This window comes from Trichomonas vaginalis, chromosome IV, assembly GCF_026262505.1.
Source record: "Trichomonas vaginalis G3 chromosome IV, whole genome shotgun sequence".
Classification (NCBI taxonomy): Eukaryota; Parabasalia; order Trichomonadida; family Trichomonadidae; genus Trichomonas; species Trichomonas vaginalis.
In genome coordinates this window covers 7,701,419-7,718,344 of record NC_067206.1, presented here as the reverse complement: position 1 = coordinate 7,718,344, position 16,926 = coordinate 7,701,419, and the positions used below count along the sequence as shown (strand labels likewise).

The 16,926-nt window shown below is 34.3% G+C and overlaps 15 protein-coding genes across 15 annotated transcripts, besides 1 other annotated feature; 7 read left to right on the top strand and 8 right to left on the bottom strand.

Annotated features, from left to right (window-relative positions):
- Nucleotides 1–16,814: part of a mobile genetic element that runs on past the window's edge.
- TVAGG3_0048680 (protein of unknown function, DUF4106 family) lies at nt 288–1,242 on the top strand (the record flags this gene model as incomplete). The annotated part of the gene is made up of 1 exon (XM_051220953.1): nt 288–1,242. A coding segment is annotated over one exon (955 nt), but the record flags the coding sequence as incomplete, so codon positions are not given.
- Nucleotides 1,447–1,866, bottom strand: TVAGG3_0048670 (uncharacterized protein; the record flags this gene model as incomplete). The annotated part of the gene is made up of 1 exon (XM_051220952.1): nt 1,447–1,866. The coding sequence occupies one exon, from the start codon at nt 1,864–1,866 to the stop codon at nt 1,447–1,449; it is 420 nt and encodes a 139-aa protein (XP_051105938.1).
- Nucleotides 1,930–2,463, top strand: TVAGG3_0048660 (protein of unknown function, DUF4106 family; the record flags this gene model as incomplete). Its single annotated transcript, XM_051220951.1, has 1 exon — nt 1,930–2,463. The coding sequence occupies one exon, from the start codon at nt 1,930–1,932 to the stop codon at nt 2,461–2,463; it is 534 nt and encodes a 177-aa protein (XP_051105937.1).
- Nucleotides 3,117–3,509, top strand: TVAGG3_0048650 (uncharacterized protein; the record flags this gene model as incomplete). The annotated part of the gene is made up of 1 exon (XM_051220950.1): nt 3,117–3,509. One exon carries the CDS (start codon nt 3,117–3,119, stop codon nt 3,507–3,509), a length of 393 nt encoding a protein of 130 aa, XP_051105936.1.
- TVAGG3_0048640 (uncharacterized protein) lies at nt 3,539–3,979 on the top strand (the record flags this gene model as incomplete). Its single annotated transcript, XM_051220949.1, has 1 exon — nt 3,539–3,979. A coding segment is annotated over one exon (441 nt), but the record flags the coding sequence as incomplete, so codon positions are not given.
- On the top strand, nt 4,189–4,773 carry TVAGG3_0048630 (Poxvirus D5 protein-like family; the record flags this gene model as incomplete). Its single annotated transcript, XM_051220948.1, has 1 exon — nt 4,189–4,773. One exon carries the CDS (start codon nt 4,189–4,191, stop codon nt 4,771–4,773), a length of 585 nt encoding a protein of 194 aa, XP_051105934.1.
- TVAGG3_0048620 (protein of unknown function, DUF4108 family) lies at nt 4,812–5,231 on the top strand (the record flags this gene model as incomplete). The annotated part of the gene is made up of 1 exon (XM_051220947.1): nt 4,812–5,231. The coding sequence occupies one exon, from the start codon at nt 4,812–4,814 to the stop codon at nt 5,229–5,231; it is 420 nt and encodes a 139-aa protein (XP_051105933.1).
- TVAGG3_0048610 (uncharacterized protein) lies at nt 5,248–5,700 on the bottom strand (the record flags this gene model as incomplete). The annotated part of the gene is made up of 1 exon (XM_051220946.1): nt 5,248–5,700. One exon carries the CDS (start codon nt 5,698–5,700, stop codon nt 5,248–5,250), a length of 453 nt encoding a protein of 150 aa, XP_051105932.1.
- TVAGG3_0048600 (protein of unknown function, DUF4106 family) lies at nt 5,737–6,329 on the top strand (the record flags this gene model as incomplete). The annotated part of the gene is made up of 1 exon (XM_051220945.1): nt 5,737–6,329. A coding segment is annotated over one exon (593 nt), but the record flags the coding sequence as incomplete, so codon positions are not given.
- On the bottom strand, nt 9,444–10,039 carry TVAGG3_0048590 (organellar and viral DNA polymerase type B; the record flags this gene model as incomplete). Its single annotated transcript, XM_051220944.1, has 1 exon — nt 9,444–10,039. A coding segment is annotated over one exon (596 nt), but the record flags the coding sequence as incomplete, so codon positions are not given.
- TVAGG3_0048580 (uncharacterized protein) lies at nt 11,134–11,538 on the bottom strand (the record flags this gene model as incomplete). The annotated part of the gene is made up of 1 exon (XM_051220943.1): nt 11,134–11,538. One exon carries the CDS (start codon nt 11,536–11,538, stop codon nt 11,134–11,136), a length of 405 nt encoding a protein of 134 aa, XP_051105929.1.
- Nucleotides 11,683–11,907, bottom strand: TVAGG3_0048570 (uncharacterized protein; the record flags this gene model as incomplete). The annotated part of the gene is made up of 1 exon (XM_051220942.1): nt 11,683–11,907. The coding sequence occupies one exon, from the start codon at nt 11,905–11,907 to the stop codon at nt 11,683–11,685; it is 225 nt and encodes a 74-aa protein (XP_051105928.1).
- Nucleotides 12,400–12,984, bottom strand: TVAGG3_0048560 (uncharacterized protein; the record flags this gene model as incomplete). The annotated part of the gene is made up of 1 exon (XM_051220941.1): nt 12,400–12,984. The coding sequence occupies one exon, from the start codon at nt 12,982–12,984 to the stop codon at nt 12,400–12,402; it is 585 nt and encodes a 194-aa protein (XP_051105927.1).
- TVAGG3_0048550 (uncharacterized protein) lies at nt 14,294–14,446 on the bottom strand (the record flags this gene model as incomplete). Its single annotated transcript, XM_051220940.1, has 1 exon — nt 14,294–14,446. The coding sequence occupies one exon, from the start codon at nt 14,444–14,446 to the stop codon at nt 14,294–14,296; it is 153 nt and encodes a 50-aa protein (XP_051105926.1).
- Nucleotides 14,465–14,866, bottom strand: TVAGG3_0048540 (uncharacterized protein; the record flags this gene model as incomplete). The annotated part of the gene is made up of 1 exon (XM_051220939.1): nt 14,465–14,866. One exon carries the CDS (start codon nt 14,864–14,866, stop codon nt 14,465–14,467), a length of 402 nt encoding a protein of 133 aa, XP_051105925.1.
- Nucleotides 16,815–16,926: the final 112 nt, after the last annotated feature.

Here is a 16,926-nt window from a genome sequence, read left to right as displayed (position 1 = left end):
TTTCCGAATGGTATAACGAATGCGACAATGCCATTAGAAGGTCAGAAATAGTTCCTGGAACTTACGAATATACAACTGCTGTTTCTTATGGAAACGTAGGTGAGTTTGGAGAAGGTTCTTCAACAACAGTAGATATTGCTTGCGACAGGTTTCATATTATTTCTATTGACAACTCATTCTTATACGTGGAACAAGACATTGAAATAAAACCTTCTGCCAAGTTGTCTGACAAGAAAGGTTGCAATGGAATTTTCTATGTCGGATACCAATATGCTCCAGAAGTTTTCATGGGATATAAGATATATTCTAACTCTGACTTAGTTCAAACAGTAACATGGGCAAACTATGAATGGTTCGCTTTGAGAAACTCAGTACAACCACAAGCTAGAGAACAAACAGACCAGTATGCAAATATTGAGAAAATAAGAAGACTTGACCCTAACGTTCCAGGAGTTTATGTTAACCTTTCTGGTTCAGATGGAAATGCTGCCACTAAAGTAAAACTGAAACTTAGAGTTCCTTTGTCATCTTTCCTCATCTTCAGGTTTTTAAGATACTTGCCAAACTGGGCAGGAAAAATTTCTATTGAACTTACTCCAAGCAAAAATAACTTAGTCATTGCACCAACACAAGACCCATTCACTATTACAGACGTAAAGGGAACAAATCAAACGTCATTCGCCGAATTTTGCAAAGACAAAGTTGACTTAGACTTTGGTTTCTCAAACTTCAACAATGAAGTAAACTATTATTTCAATGCTGCTGGAACTGCTTGGGACCCAGTTAAGTTCACATGCGAAAAGTTTGAATGCAAGAGAATAGAAAGCAGACTTGCAGTCTATATGTTGGACCCAGATATTTCAAATGCTTTAGCTGCCAAATATATTGCAGTTCCACTTATGTTCCCTATACACCAAATATCTGTCAAAGACTTTGCAGGTGAAGTTGGAAACCAAAGTGCTGACCCAGGTGCAAGAACAGATATTGCTTTAACAACTGCAATGAAACATGCAGATACTATGTTTGTACTGTTCAGACGAACTATAAATGACTATTCTTGTTTCTACAACCCCGGTATTAAATATCATATAAACATAGATGGCAAATATTATCCAAGAGAAGAATATTCTACAGTTGAGGATATGAGGTCATACAACTTGACATTAGATGCTATGAACTTTAACAACAACTTCACAACAACCATTAACCCTGAAATGCAAAGTTCTATTATGCCATATGTGAAAGTATGGACTCATACAGGAGGTCAAAACACTCAATATACAAATGGAGACCGTTCAAACTTTTGGCTTGGCATTCCATTTGCTGACTCAGAAGACTTTATGGGTGGTATTTCAACTGTTGGTACTGTACAAATACAATATACTGGTGACAGAGACGGTCCAGATGAACTGAGAGCAAAGAAGTTTACAAAACCAATAGCACTTTTCACGGAAGATGCTCTTTTGAAGATTCGTTCGATGAAACCTGCTGGGGCTCCTCAGATTGGCATAACGACAGCTTCCATCGAGCAGATTTTGGCAGCAGGTCAGTAAGTTGTTCTTGAACTGACTTCTCTCCGTCAAATATTGACAGTACGCCAGTTTTGACATAATATTGTAAGATAAACTTACCTTTAGAAATATCTGTAAGTTTTGTTGTTATATTTTTGTCAACGTCAAGAACTTTCACCATTTCAGTTATACCAACTTTCTTTGCTTTATGGAAATATTTTGGTTCAGCAAATATTGCTATTCTATAACATTTACCATTGTTTGTATAAAGAACTATTCTGTCAATGTATTTGTATTGTTTGTGTGTGTAAACTTTGTTCTGCTTCAATTCGAAGAGATACTCGAATACGTCCATCTTTTTATTCTAAGTAAAATGTCATTTCCGAAAAATAGAAGCGTGAGTGTTTCAAAAGGTTTAATGGCGGTGGCAGATGTGAAGTTAAATTCACCAACTCAAACAAACAGTCAAAGTGTTGTTGTCAATGTCAAAGACAGAGATGTTGAAGTGGGGAAACCATACGAAGACAAAGATGGTATAACAATTGTTCCTGTAAAAGAACCAACATATCCTGAAGTTAGCAGAGACTTAAGTTCTGTTGCAGATATTCGAAACGACTACCAACAACTGAAAGACAAACTTCAAACTCAGGAGAAGATTTGTCAAGCTTTAAGTATAATGTTAAACTTGGTCGAACACAACCCTGTAAAAGTGAACTCATATGTCATTGCACCTCATGAAGTTTTGAAAGAACTATTGAAACTTTTGACAGAGGCAGACGATATAAACATCAAAGAAATAGAACCCGACATTAGTTGCTGTGGTGTTTCATATAATGTCATTGACAAGATATACGTTATGAAAGGAGGTGAAACGTTGAACTTAAAGTATAGTTTCCCAGACGTCATAAAAATATTTGACGACCACAACATTTCATTAAAATTTATTTGCTAAGTAAAAATGTCAAAACTTCTTGAAAGATGTTTGAAGAAAAAATAATATAGACTTTATTTCATGTAAAGGACTTTACACACTTTTGAACGATATGAAAGACCCTGTTTTGTTTGTTCGTGTAGACAAAGGAAAGTTCTATGTCTTTACAAAATATTTGAACTTCTTAGACAGAGAACTTCAAGAAACGTCATGTGAAAGTTTAGATGAAGTTCTTCTCCACTTTCAGAAAAACTTTTAAATATATATAAATGGCAGAAGACATAATGGTTTATACTATTACGACTAAAAACCCTGAGTCATATAATTCTATAACAACAAACTTACAAAGTCCTCAAGGACGATATTGTAAACTAACCTTAAACACAATGACGACTAAAGCCTGTTTTGCTCTTTTGACACCAGAAGACTTTATTGTTGTGAATGGTAAAAAATACTCCTTTGAAGATACTTACTCAGATATACCACCAACAGGTTTTGTTGACTTATTTAATACTTTAAGTACGGGTGTAACATGTGCTGCAACTAGAGCAGGTTTCATTATGTTTGGATGTCCGACTGAGTTTACTATAAACGATATGAGCTATAATACAAAACTTATTTCTGGTTTTTACTACCAACAGTTTCCTATAACAGGAAAAGGTGTCATACAAGGAATGTCTATTCCATTGACATTAAGCACACCAATCTTATATATTGTTTCAAACTTAGGTTCAAAGTGTTATTCGAATGTTGACAGAAACTATTATGACCAAAAGATACTTATGCGTATAAACAATACTTTCTCTGCTGGTTTGCCTATTGTTCATTCGAATGCAGAATTTTCAACCTTAGTGAACTCAAACACTTTGGCAAGTATAACGTTGACATTAGTTGACGCAAACTTTGTTCCTGTAAAACTTTTATGTCCTATGTATTTGTCAATGACGGCAGAAAGTTTCGAATTGGAAGATGCAACTGGTGAAAGTATTGTATTACAAGAACAACTTCAACAACAAATAGCTCAAGAACAACAAATGCAACAAATGCAACAACAAAGTCAAGAATAAAAAAAAATATTTTTTTTATTTTTATAAAAATGTACAGAATAGATGTTTCAGATTTTTATGACTTCCAAGCATTCAGAAATATGTGTCCATTTAGAGACTATAACAAAGCAGTCGAGAATTTGAAACGTTTAGTCATTTATGTTGACTCTGCCCCAGAATGTTATGTTATGAAAGAATGGGATGTAGTCTTTAACAAACCTAAAGCGACAATAGTTTCAGAACAAGAATGTAGACAGAAACTTAAGAAAATAAAAGTCGTACAAGTTGGCATGAAGATGTTAGATGCTTGGGATATCTTATTGTCAAAGTTAGAAGATTTTTCAGTTCGAGGTATAAAGTTTTATACACCTTCTCCAAACTTCTATTCTATCTTCACTGGATATAAATATGAACAAGTAGAATGGAAAGAAAATATTATAGAAGCTTGGTTAGACCATGTCAAAGAAATTATATGCAATGGAAACGAAAAGGTTTATGAGTATATCTTATTTGGTTTGCAAACATCTTACAACATCCAAGTGCTAAAAATGAAACTGCTCTCATTATAATTGGAAAACAAGGAACTGGTAAGAACACATTCTTTACAGATATTTTGTGCAAACTGTTAGAGGGCTATTCGAACCCGAATATGACAAACTTAGAAAACATCTGTGGCAAGTTTAACTCCTCAATAGAGAATATGAAACTTATAGTTTGCAATGAACTTCAAAGTATAGATACAACAAAAGTTTTGAACTCAGATGCTTTGAAGAGTCTTATAACAGACAAAGTTGGAGTTGTTGAAAGAAAATATAAAGACCAAAGAGTTTGTGAAAATGTTGCAAACTTCATTATGGTTTCAAACAATGCTGTTCCGATGAAGTTAGAAAGTTCTGACAGAAGATATGTAGTTGTCAGAACGTCAGATTCTCATATGCAAGATACAGAATATTTTGACGACTTAGCAGAAACTTTGACATCTGACTTTTACAACCACTTGTTCTCATATTTCATGACATTAGATATTTCTAAGTTCAATCCAAGACAAATTCCACATACCGAAGAGAGACAAACATTGTTAGAAGCAAACAAGAGTGTATATGAACTGTTCATAGATGAAACTGACTTTGTGTCATTAGATGAAAGGTCATTGTACGATTCGTATAAACAATATTGTCAAGAATATGGTTATATGACAGCGTCTAAACGAACATTCTTGGCAAATGTCAAAAGTCTTTTAGACGTACAGAATGGTGTATATACAAAGAAAAATTTTTATGAGTAAATTTTAAAAAAAATATTTTTTTTTATCCGATAGAAAAGATGGCAAAATTCATCTCAGTAAACAAGTACATGTCAGGACTTAAAGAAGAACTAGACCCATTCACATATTTGAATGTTTACTTCTACCATTTTGAAAAGTCTTCATTCAGCAAAGTTTGGAACATCGAACCAGTTAAGTTTGCTATTGTGACTAAAAATGGTGCGAAATTTGAAGACTTAGACATAGAAGGTTTGTTAGCAGTCAAAGAAAGTTTTGACAGAAGGTTCTCAAACCTTAAAGAAGGCAAAGCATACAAACTTGTTATACCTTATGAACCAAAGAAAGCAGACGACTATGAATATTATGAGTCTAAAGTTGTAGAAGTTCAAGGTAAATTGGGTAAAAAGATTTTAGAGTCTAAGCCAGTGTTTACTCCTAAAGAGGAAGAGAACATTGACATTGACCCAGAAATGTTCTAAAAATAAAATTTTATTTTTACATGTCAAATTTCTTTTTCTCTGGAACTGGTTCAGGTTCTTTCTTCTCTTCTTCTACTTTCTTTTCTTTCTTTTCTTTCTTCTTCTTTTCTGGTGGAGTTATGTCAAATTTCTCCGAACCATATTTATGTAAAAGTTCTTTGTCCTTTAATAGCTCATCTATTCTGTTTTCTATTTCATCTTCAAGAACAGCGCATGTGTCTTCTTTGCATTCTAAGAACTTTTGTTGGACTTCATCTTTCCAATTGGCGTCATCTCTGTCAACAAGTCGGTCATTGACAAATTTTAAGACTGCTCTGCTTAATGTTTTATGGTTCTTGTCATATTCCCAGAAACAGAACTTTAGAACAAATTCACCTTTCTTGTTTACACTATGTAAGATTTTATGGTCGACAGATGTTTTGCTGTCGAAAAGCTTGTCTCGAATATAGATAGCGAAATCGCTAGACATTTTCTAAAAGATAAAAATTTTAATTTTTCTAAAAATATGTTAGAAAAAAAGTTTGCTGACATTGACAAGAAATTTGAGAATGTTTTAAACAAGAACAAGAGGAAGTTAGAAAATGCTCAGATAAAGCCTATACATGACAAGTTCTTATTTGCTCAGAATGGTATAACAGGTCTAATTGCACCACCTGGGTCGGGTAAGACTTTCACTTATCTTAAAATGGCTGCACAACAACAAGAACTAGATGAGAAGAACCCATTCTATGAGTTAGTAGTCATTTGTAGTACTTCTGGTCAATTTGACCAAACCGTCAATTCGTTCAAAGATATTATAAAGAAGTCTAAGTTAGTATGTATAAAAGACTCTGAGTTGTTAGATTGGATAAAGAAGTACCAAAGAAGAGTTTTGAAGTATAATGCTATAAATGAGTATATAAATTCGAAGTTTAAAGACCCAAATGAGGAAATGCAGAGAATATTAGAGAAGAAACACTTCAGAAACAAACAGAAAGAGATAGAATACATTTCGAAGAAATTGCAATCTTACGATTGGAAGACTTACCCTCATAGATGTCTTCTTATCTTAGATGATTTCGCCTCTCATCCTTTGTTAAAGAACAGAGAACAAGACATGTGTCGAATTCTTAAGAAGCTCAGACACTTTAACATCTCAGTTGTCATTTGTGTACAGACAGCAAAGAGTTTAAGTAAGGATGTTAAAAGAATACTGACTGACATTATACTTTTCCCCGATTTTGTCCGAAGACGATTTCATGGAACTTATGAAAGAGTCCATGGCAGGTAAGTTTGACAGACATGAACTATGGGAGAAGTACAAAGTCATACAAGACCCTCATACTTCTTTCAGAATTCATATCTACGCAAACAAAGTTCAAATTGTAAAAAGTCAAGCTTGAAAAATCTAAGTGTTTAGTCTTAGTAAGTAAGTCTGTTGTGGTTCTGCAGCTTTCGGTTCTTCTGGCTTTGGAAGGCATTCAGGAAGAGGAACGTCAGTCATCCGTTTGTGTCCTGTCGGAAGGAAAAATTTTTCCTGTTGGAAGGAAGAACTTTTTCTGTCGGAAGGAAAAACTTTTTCTGTCGGAAGGAAAAACTTTTTCTGAAGTTCGACCAAAAAGTTCTCAATTTTCGAAAATTTGAATGGTTTACGGACGGACAACTGGAAAATTTTTTCCTGTCGGAAGGAAAAATTTTTTCTGTCGGAAGGAAAATTTTTTCCAGTTGTCGGGAAAATATTTTCCTGTCGGATGGAAGGACTCGGAATGCCAGAAGGATTTGACGAGGCAATTTACCTAATTGAGCTACTTGAGCCATCTGAAGTCAAGCGTAAAAATAAAGAGTTCATCTACCCTACTTGTTTGAAGTTGTCAAAATACTCTGTTATTTTTTCCTTTAACAATGACAAATCTTCTTTGAATGTAAGTATTGTACAACCTTTAATATCATAGTGTGTTGAGGTAACGTATCTTGAACTATTTGTTTCACATCTTCATTTGGGGTCATTGAAATCGGTAAGTTTTCGCGATAGAACCAATTTCTGTCAGATTTGTAAATCTTAGCAAGGTCGTAAAAGCTTTTGTTGTTTCTTCTGACTAAATGCAACATAACCATATCTTTATCTTCTTCATTTTCCATCTCTTCAGTATAAATCATATACTTATAGTTCTTTTCCTTTCCTTTTGGTACCGAACGTGGTATTCTTTTCTGAATGCTTTTGTCTTTTGCTTCAATGACTTCATCTTTTGCATGAAGTTTCTTTTCCATCTCTTCACGTTCTTGTCTATGAATTTCGTCAAGAAGTCTGTAAATATTCCAAGCATAACGAGGCGAAGCCCACATTGCAACAGCATTTACAAGAAGTCTATGTACATAATATCCTCTCAAACCATTTGGCAAATTTTTACGATTTTCATGAGTTTTAGGCGACCCCGAAGGAAGTCGGTCTCGCTGTGCTTCGCTCAAAAGTTCTTGTGTGCTTTGGTTTTTGAACCAATCGTCTGTATGTTTGGTATCTGGAGCAAAACATGCTGTCAAAATACTTTGCATTTGGTACATATCGTCTTTGACCGAACGAATGAGACGTAACTGTTTGTTATATTGTATGTACTCATATTCTTCATTTATGGCTTCATGAACGATAGCAGTTGTTGTGTTCTCTGTTGTTGACATATCTGTCTTTACATACAAAATAAAAAAATAAATAAAAATAAAACTAACTTTATTTTTCTGTCTTAAGGAAATTCACGATTTTCATAGAGTTTTGGCGACTAAGGTTTCTTACCTACTCGCTGTTCTTCACTGTTTTCATACGGAATTCAGCAAAAATATATTTTATGTTAGCATGTTAGATCTAACACGTTTTCTAACACGTTTTCTCACATGGTCTAAAACATACAAAACTCATGAAATTTGTGCTGAATTCAGCAAAAATATATTTTAGGGTAGATGGTTAGATCTAACCTGTTTTCTACCCCAGTTATTTTATAAGCGTTTTACATGGTATATGTTGCGATGGTTCATGACTCTAAACAGTTTTGTAGCTTCTATTTCTTCTTTTAGTACATCGAATGTTTTAACAATGCCGAAGGTTTCTTTATATTTCTTCTTGACGTCAGATAGAAGGAAATCTTCTGCTGTTGGATAGTTTTTGTCAAGACTTCATTGTAAATGACCAAAAATATATTTTATGTTAGCATGTTAGATCTAACCTCTTTTCTAACACGTTTTCTAACATGGTCTAAAACATACAAAACTCATGAATTTTGTTGCTGAATTCAATAAAAATATATTTTAGGGTAGATGGTTAGATCTAACCTGTTTTCTCACCTCTTTTTTTCACAACCGTTTTACATGGTAAACGTTATTTTTACATTATGACACGAAGTGAAGGTTAACACTTCGTCAAAAAAATCCCTGAAATCATATCTTACATACAAAAAAATACAAAAAAATGACACTAACTTTATTTTCTGACTTTCACAAAAGACCAAAAATAAACGCTTTACATGTATTTTTCAGCACTTCGTCAAATAATTTTATAGCTTTATCTATCTCATCTACTTCAAACGTTTCTTTACCTTTATGGAGCACCATACATTTTCTCAAACTTTTCAAGTAGTTTCTGTTTCTGCAGCTCTCATATCATTAGCAAAACACAACCTTGACTCTATTGACTGTACTGTCATATCTTTGAGTTATATTATCTATCTTATATCTTTTTGTGTTGAAGTCCTTCGGTTTCTGAACGATGTAAAGTAAGCCTTCACTGCAACGTTCCGTATCGAATGAACCATATGTTATGAAGTTATATCCAACAACTGGGTCTAACCATAACAAAACTATTGGTATAAGACTTTGTCGATGAGATATGCTGTAGTTCCATAGAATCTTACCGATATCATAAGCTCAGGATTTCTTGTCAAAATTTTCTGACTAGAAGCAATTCTAAACCCAGTCCTGCGGTCTCTTTCCAGATGGAGATAAAATGTCTGACAAAGAATATTTGTTGTATTTCTTTTGAGTATCTTACGTTTAAATCACCTATTCTAACCAATTGTGTCATTGTCTATCTTTCTAACTGTTTCAAACTCAATGTTTGACATATCTGTCTTTAAGTCTGCATAGTCGTTTCTCATACGTTCTATCTCTTTGACGGAGTAGTTATATTTCCTAATTGCTGCTTTACATTTAGAACATTGCGGGTTCATTTTTGCGTTATATTCTGAAACCTTACCTGCTAGAACAACTAAGGCGTCAATGGTTTTCTTTAACTCAAAAGTTGCTGGTCTTATTTGTTTGTTCCATACTTTGCCTCTTCTATCTTTATCTCTTATCTGCCATACACATTCAGCAACTAACGAAACAAAGTTGTCGTATGTCTTAAATTCTTCAGATTTATATATGTCAGAGATGTTCTTATATACCATGTCGCAATCTTTGTCCATAACCTTATGGTTGCAATGAAATCCTAGAAACTCATAGTTTACCTTTCGTATGAACTTCTTTATTTCTACTGAGTCAGTTGCTTTGACTTCAATTTCATCGAATTCAGGAATAGTGAGTTTTTGTTGTTGGATTTCAGGTAGTTTAGGCAAATGGTCAATAATGTCCTGCATTTCATAAAGATATTCTTCATTTTCTTCATCTTTCGCACTACAGTCTAAATTACTTGTTAAAAGTTCCTGCTTTATCTTCTGGATTTCTGTTTCAAAAGTATATGAAGACGAAGTGAAGCTTTTCATTTCTACCAACATAGATGTTGGATTCATGACTAAAGAGTTTGGTGCTGTTGTTTGAATTGTTGTTGTTGTGCCGATTGTTGACATTTTTTATTTTTTTATACAAAATAAAAAAAATAAATAAAAATAAAACTAACTTTATTTTTTTATTTCGGGAAAATTCATGAAAATTCAAGAGGGTAGAAAAGAGGTTAGAAATGAGGTTAGATCTAACCTTCTACCCTAAACATTATTTTTGGGTCATTTACGCTCATTACGATGAAGTTTCGACAAAACATTTACGTTCATGTTTGACAAAGCATGTACGAAGAAGTCTTGACAAAACATATACGTTCATGTTTGACAAAACATTTACGAAGAAGTCTTGACACTTTTTCATTAGATAACTGTTATTTTTTGACGAAGTGAAGAGTAACACTTCGTCAAAAAAATCCCTGAAATCATATCTTTTATACAAAAAAATACAAAAAAATGACACTTTTCATTAGATAACTGTTATTTTTTGACGAAGTGAAGAGTAACACTTCGTCAAAAAAATCCCTGAAATCATATCTTTTATACAAAAAAATACAAAAAATGACACTTTTTCATTAGATAACTGTTATTTTTTGACGAAGTGAAGAGTAACACTTCGTCAAAAAAATCCCTGAAATCATATCTTTTATACAAAAAAATACAAAAAAATGACACTTTTCATTAGATAACTGTTATTTTTTGACGAAGTGAAGAGTAACACTTCGTCAAAAAAATCCCTGAAATCATATCTTTTATACAAAAAAATACAAAAAAATGACACTTTTCATTAGATAACTGTTATTTTTTGACGAAGTGAAGAGTAACACTTCGTCAAAAAAATCCCTGAAATCATATCTTTTATACAAAAAAATACAAAATAAAACTAACTTTATTTTTTCTATCTTAAGGAAATTCATGAAAATTCAAGAGGGTAGAAAACAGGTTAGAAAACAGGTTAGATCTAACCTTCTACCCTAAATTATATTTTTGGGTCCTTTACACTCATTACGAAGAAGTCTTGACAAAACATTTACGAAGAAGTCATGACAAAACATTTACGATGAAGTCATGACAAAACATTTACGAAGAAGTCATGACAAAACATTTACGATGAAGTCTTGACAAAACATTTACGAAGAAGTCTTGACAAAACATTTACGAAGAAGTCATGAAAATTCAAGAGGGTGAAAAAAGAGGTGAAAAAACAGGTGAGATCTAACCTCTTCACCTAAATTATATTTTTGGTCCGGGAACAACTTTCTCTCAATTGGAGCTGTAGCATACTCTTTGCGTAAACGGTTCAGACCTTCTTCGAACTCTTGGTCTCTCTTCGATTTGGATTGAGATTGGAATTGCTGGGGTGGAGCTTGCTGGAACAACCAAGGGTTGGGGAAGTAAGGCATAGGCTGAGGAGGGTAGTTCGGGAAGCCTTGTGGTGGGTAGTAACCTTGAGGTGGAAATTGGTAGTAAATCGGAGGTACTTGCTGGAACTGAGGTTGCTGAGGAGACTGTTGTGGTTCTTTAGGTTCCTCTGGTTTGGGAATGGACTGGGTTGGTGGGACGTGGGACATTCGTTTGTGGCTTAACCGTCGGACCACAAACGATAAAAATCTCTGCTACTAGCAGTACTGCTACTGACAGTAGCAGTACTTTTACTGACAGTAGCAGTACTTTTTCTGACAGTAGCAGTACTTTTACTGACAGTAGCAGTACTTTTACTGACAGTAGCAGTACTTTATCGTCGAAAACCCTCTCAAATTTTCCTTTTTACTGACGGTAGCAGTACTTTTACTGACAGTAGCAGTACTTTTACTGACAGTAGCAGTACTTTTACTGACAGTAGCAGTACTTTTACTGACAGTAGCAGTACTTTTACTGACAGTAGCAGTACTTTTACTGACAGTAGCAGTACTTTTACTGACAGTAGCAATGGACAACATCGAGCCATTAGATGAGGCAGTTTACCTAATTGAAATTAACGAGCTTGTTAAGCAGTACTTGCGCAAGGTCATGAAGCCCAAGGTCAAGTTCACCACTATTTCTGGAAGGGCTGCCTTGAATCTCGAGACTTCGACTGGAATTCCAATTGAGGTACCAGACGGGACAGCCTACGACGACATAAAGCAAGCAAAGAAGGAAGCCATTATAAAGTTCTTTGCCAAGCGTCCTTGGATACTACTTCCAAACAGAGAGAGTCCAATTCCACGAATTATACAAATTCTCAGAGCACTGTTCCACTTCTCAGGACAACCGTTCTTCATAACCTGTGAAGGCGACATCCAACCAGTTCAGTAAACCTTAACGTTTAACTTCACTTTTTTATGTTTTTTGTGAAAGTGTCAAAAATAAATTGTTTTCATGAGTTTTCTACGATGTTAGAAAAGTGGTTAGAAAACGTGTTAGATCTAACATGCTAACATAAACATTATTTTTCAATACTTTTTCAGCACTTTTCCGTAGTTATATATGAAAGACAATTCGAGATAAAAGTCATAGTACAATGGAATAATATGTTGCACACCATTTGTTGTGAACCAAACTTGAAAGTCAGAGAAACTGTTACTAGGTGGTTCGTAGAATTTAGAAGCAAAGTCATAAAAGTCCTTACCAATACATAGAAAACTATTGTTGCTTGAACTGAAACTTGCATGACACATAACATTTTGAGGGTCAAACACGTTTCTATAAACTGTCAAATCTGCTGGTGGAAGTATAAATTTAAATGGACCATCTGGTGGTAATGGTTCGTTCTGGTTTAGTAACCGAAGAAATTGTGCCCAAGAACGTTTGTCTACTTTCCAAAATAAAAACTCTGTATCTCTTGGAGGGTTAATTTCAATCTTTTGAAATGAAACGGTGGAGTTCATCTTGTCATATTCTAGTTTCAGATAGTATGTTCCATTTAGTAAAGAGTCGTATTTTTCTTGAAATTCCCAATAATATTTGTTCATTTGAGTTTGAAAGTCATTTAGAGTTTTCTCAAGACTTTCGTCTGAACGAACTGTAAAGATTCTCATTTCGTCAAAATTTGTCTATTAGACCATCAGAACCTTTATACTGCCCATGAAAATATACTGCGAACATAAATGCGTTAGTTCTATTTGAAAACAAAACTCTTCTAAATCCTATTGCCTTTGCATCTGAAGGACTTTGAAGCCAACGAATTGGATAGTCAAACCTGTATACTCGGGATGAAATTTCTTCATCTGAAATAGTCCTACCAGCATTTGTAAAGATATAGTCTAACGGTTTTGTATCTGCTACTTTTGTTCTTTGTTTTTCAACCTGAAGCATTTAATATATGTAAAAATATATTGTTTTAAAATGGTATGCCATTTCATATTTCTCATCTAACAAACAAGTTTCCCAACGGTCTTCTCCAACAAACTCAGCGTACATTTCAAATAAAATTAAAAAATGTCACTTTTTTAAAAATAAATTTTTACTTCATGCAATGTTCACTAACATCGAAAGGCATGTTCATAAGACGTTCTTCTTCTAACCTCTCTAGTCTGTTTGGATAATTGGCACGTGCTGTTTCCAAATCCATTTCGTAGGTCAGACCAGCCAGTTTGTCATAGACTTTTATGGGTCTTCCTTTCTTATATTTAAACTTCTTCGAAACTCTCCAACCATATCTTTGTAACTCTGCTTTTATTCTAGCAGACTTTCTATCCATTCTATATGGGGGCATTTTTATAAAAATAAAAAAATATTTTTTCTTTACTTTACATAACCGCCTGCTGCCATAAGTCTTTGACGCCAACCCATACCAGCTAATGAAGGTTGACTTGGTTTAGTTTCCAAACTAAACTTTGGTTTTGGTTTATCTTCAGTTTTTGGTTTTTCTTCTTTATCGGTTTTTTCGTCACTTTTCGGTTTCTCTGACTTTACCTCACCTGCAGGAACAGTTGTGTCGTCAACATCTTCATAAATATCATATGCCATTTGTTTTTGTTTTCCTTTCAACTTTTTGTGTTTGTTGTAAAGTTTAGAATATTTCGACTCTAAGTCAATGAGATGTTCTATAATGAACTGTTGGTCAGTGAAGTAAACTTTTCCATCTGTTGTCTCGAAAGCTCCTTCAGACTTCAATATTTTATTTGTGAGAGTCTGTTTCTTTTTTGAGATACTTGCCGTTCCATTTTTATGAAAGTGACTTTGTAGTTAGGGTTTGTATTTCCAGACCTGGCACTTTCTATTATTGAATTTTTCTCTTCATCTGTAAGTTCTTTGACAGGTTTTGACAATGGTTCTGAACTTTTTGTTTGTGGTGTCAAATCTACCGTTTCAACTTCTTCGGTCATTTCATCTCAGTAAAAAATTTTAGTTTGGTTTGTTTTCAACTGGTTGTTGTTGTTTTTTAAGTCGGTCTAAAACTTCCTGAGGTATAGGAAGAACTTGACAAACACGTGGTGTAACTGCTGGAAGCCGACAAATCCATCTTGAACCCATTTGTCTCAATGCTGTATTGTTCATTTCATCTCAGTAAAAACTTTACATTCCCCACGTTTGAGGCGGTTGAGGTTGGTTATTGTTTACCCATTGTTGTGCATGGTTATATCCTCTGTTAAAGAATCTTTCACCTTGGTCCATATAGTGTCCTGCTTGGTTATAGTAGTCATTTGCTTTGTTATAATAGTTTCCTGCTTGTCTTCCTACATTGTCCATCCATCCTTGAACTTTTCCTCTTGTTTCAGGATTTGGAATAAGATTTGTTGCATCTCGTGCTACATCCCAACCTTTCTGTACAGTTTGTATAATAGGTTGTGCTTTCTCTTTAAGTATACCTAATGTACTCAAAATCTTCCTTCCAACTCCAAATACACCTCTGGCTATTGTTCCCACTGCGGGCAAAAATCTGGATGCAACTCCTGCTAATGCGCCAAATAAACCCATTTCTTATGGGTTAAAAAATGACGAATCCAAACAAGGACCCCTATGTTTCTAAAGCGACAAAGAAAGCACTCATGATAAAAATCTTTAGTTCAACACCAAATGCTTGGTTTATGGATATCTTGGAAAACATTCCGAGGTATAGAGAAGATGGACCACCATACTGGTTAATATTTGTTGGTCAAAACACAAGATACTGTGAAGCCATACCATTATGGTCCAAAAATATTTTAGATGTGAAAACTGCTTTGACAATATTCGTTGACAAATACCATCCAACAAAACTGACATCTGACTGTGAAAGTTCTTTCAAATCAGATGATGTAAAAAACTATCTGCGTTCAAAAAATGTAAACCAATATTTCATTGTCGACCAAAACCATTCTGCTCTTGGTGTCATTGACGGTTGTATAAAAATGTTAAGAGACTTAAACCAACCACAAGGTGGTGAAGCAAATGAAATGTCATATGACGACAAATATAGACACTTCTCCATGGCAAAGATGAGACAAGTTTTAAATATTTACAATAGCCGTAAACAAAAAGGTTTGGGAAACCACTCCCCCGAAGAAATGAAAAACAACCCTGACTTAGAGAAAGACTATATATTTAATAATTTAGTCAAAAGAGACAAACAAGAAAGAATGCCGGGCTTCAAACTTCAGAAAGGTGACAAAGTAAAAATAGAAATACCCAAACGCGACCCATATGAAAATACTATTGACTATGACAACAATGGGAACCCGACAGGTACTCACATTCGTGTTCGTAAAAATAGAAGAAAGTATACAAGAGAATATTATGAAGTTTTAGGCAAACATGGCAAAATGTACACACTGCAAGCAGAAGATAAAACTACTATTGCCAGACCTCGTTTCAAACTTGTCAAAGTTCAAGGTGGTATACTTTCAAAGACAGTTCCTAACAAATATAAGACAACTCCTGACGAATATGCTAAAGAAGTTGAAAATGACGACTAAGCATTTCTATACCATGCGTAAACTGTCATGTAAGGTGGCATGTAGTCTTTACTTTGTCCCGTTGTATGTGTATATCCTGTAACGAAATGTGTATGGATTCCTTCTCCCTGAGTGTCACTCCAGTAACAATTTATAGCAAACTTAACGTTGTCTTTAACATCATATCCTTTACCTTTTGTCATTGCTGACCAATCCCAATATCTATGCTTATGCCAACCTGCTTGAGATGTACTTAAATCTATGTAGTGACTGTGTGCAGGTAAATTTTCACCTGAAATCGTTTTACTTCCACCTGTTTCCTTTGAAGAGTTTGCACAATACAAAAACCTGTCGACTATTTGAGTCCAAGTTCCAAAACCCAGAACTGTTTCTGGTCTGGTAGAGTTCATTGACGTATAAATAGAGCCTATAGGATATAATGTTTGAAGCATTTCTGTCTTTAATGTTTGAAGCTCTGTTTTGTCTGCTTTCTTGTCATATAAATCTTGAGCAGTGAATTTAATATTATGTTCATCCTTCATGACATAAACATCTTTACATCTAATGTTTCTCATCGTCGTTATGTCGTCATCCGATGTTAAACCTTGTGGAAAGTTAGGAGGTTTACAATATAATGCATCCCCACCAGTTTCTTCAACCGTTCCTTCAATACTTTCTATAGCAACAGTTGTGAAGAAATCATGTGTATGGTTCTTGTCTGCTTTCTTCTCTAACTCATCGTTAACATAAGTTTTATCTGCTTTAAGGTCTAAACATCCTGAAACCCATCCTGTATCAGCTTTAGTTTTTAAAATCTTCGATGTCCATTCATGATACCATTCAGCCCTTTCTATAATTTCATTATCTTTTTCATCCACATATTCCTTATCCGCTTTCTTCTCTAACTTACTAGCCACACAATCCTTATCCGCTTTCTTTTCAAGGCTAACGTTTAAGTCTGTTATTTCAGATATAGAATGTATATGAGTCTTTTTAGAATATTCGTTTTCAGCTCTTGTCACTTCACTTGACATTTTATTGTCAACATATGTTTTGTCTGCTAGTTCAGGATGAGTATGTTCTTTTGTTGCATAAGCATTGTTA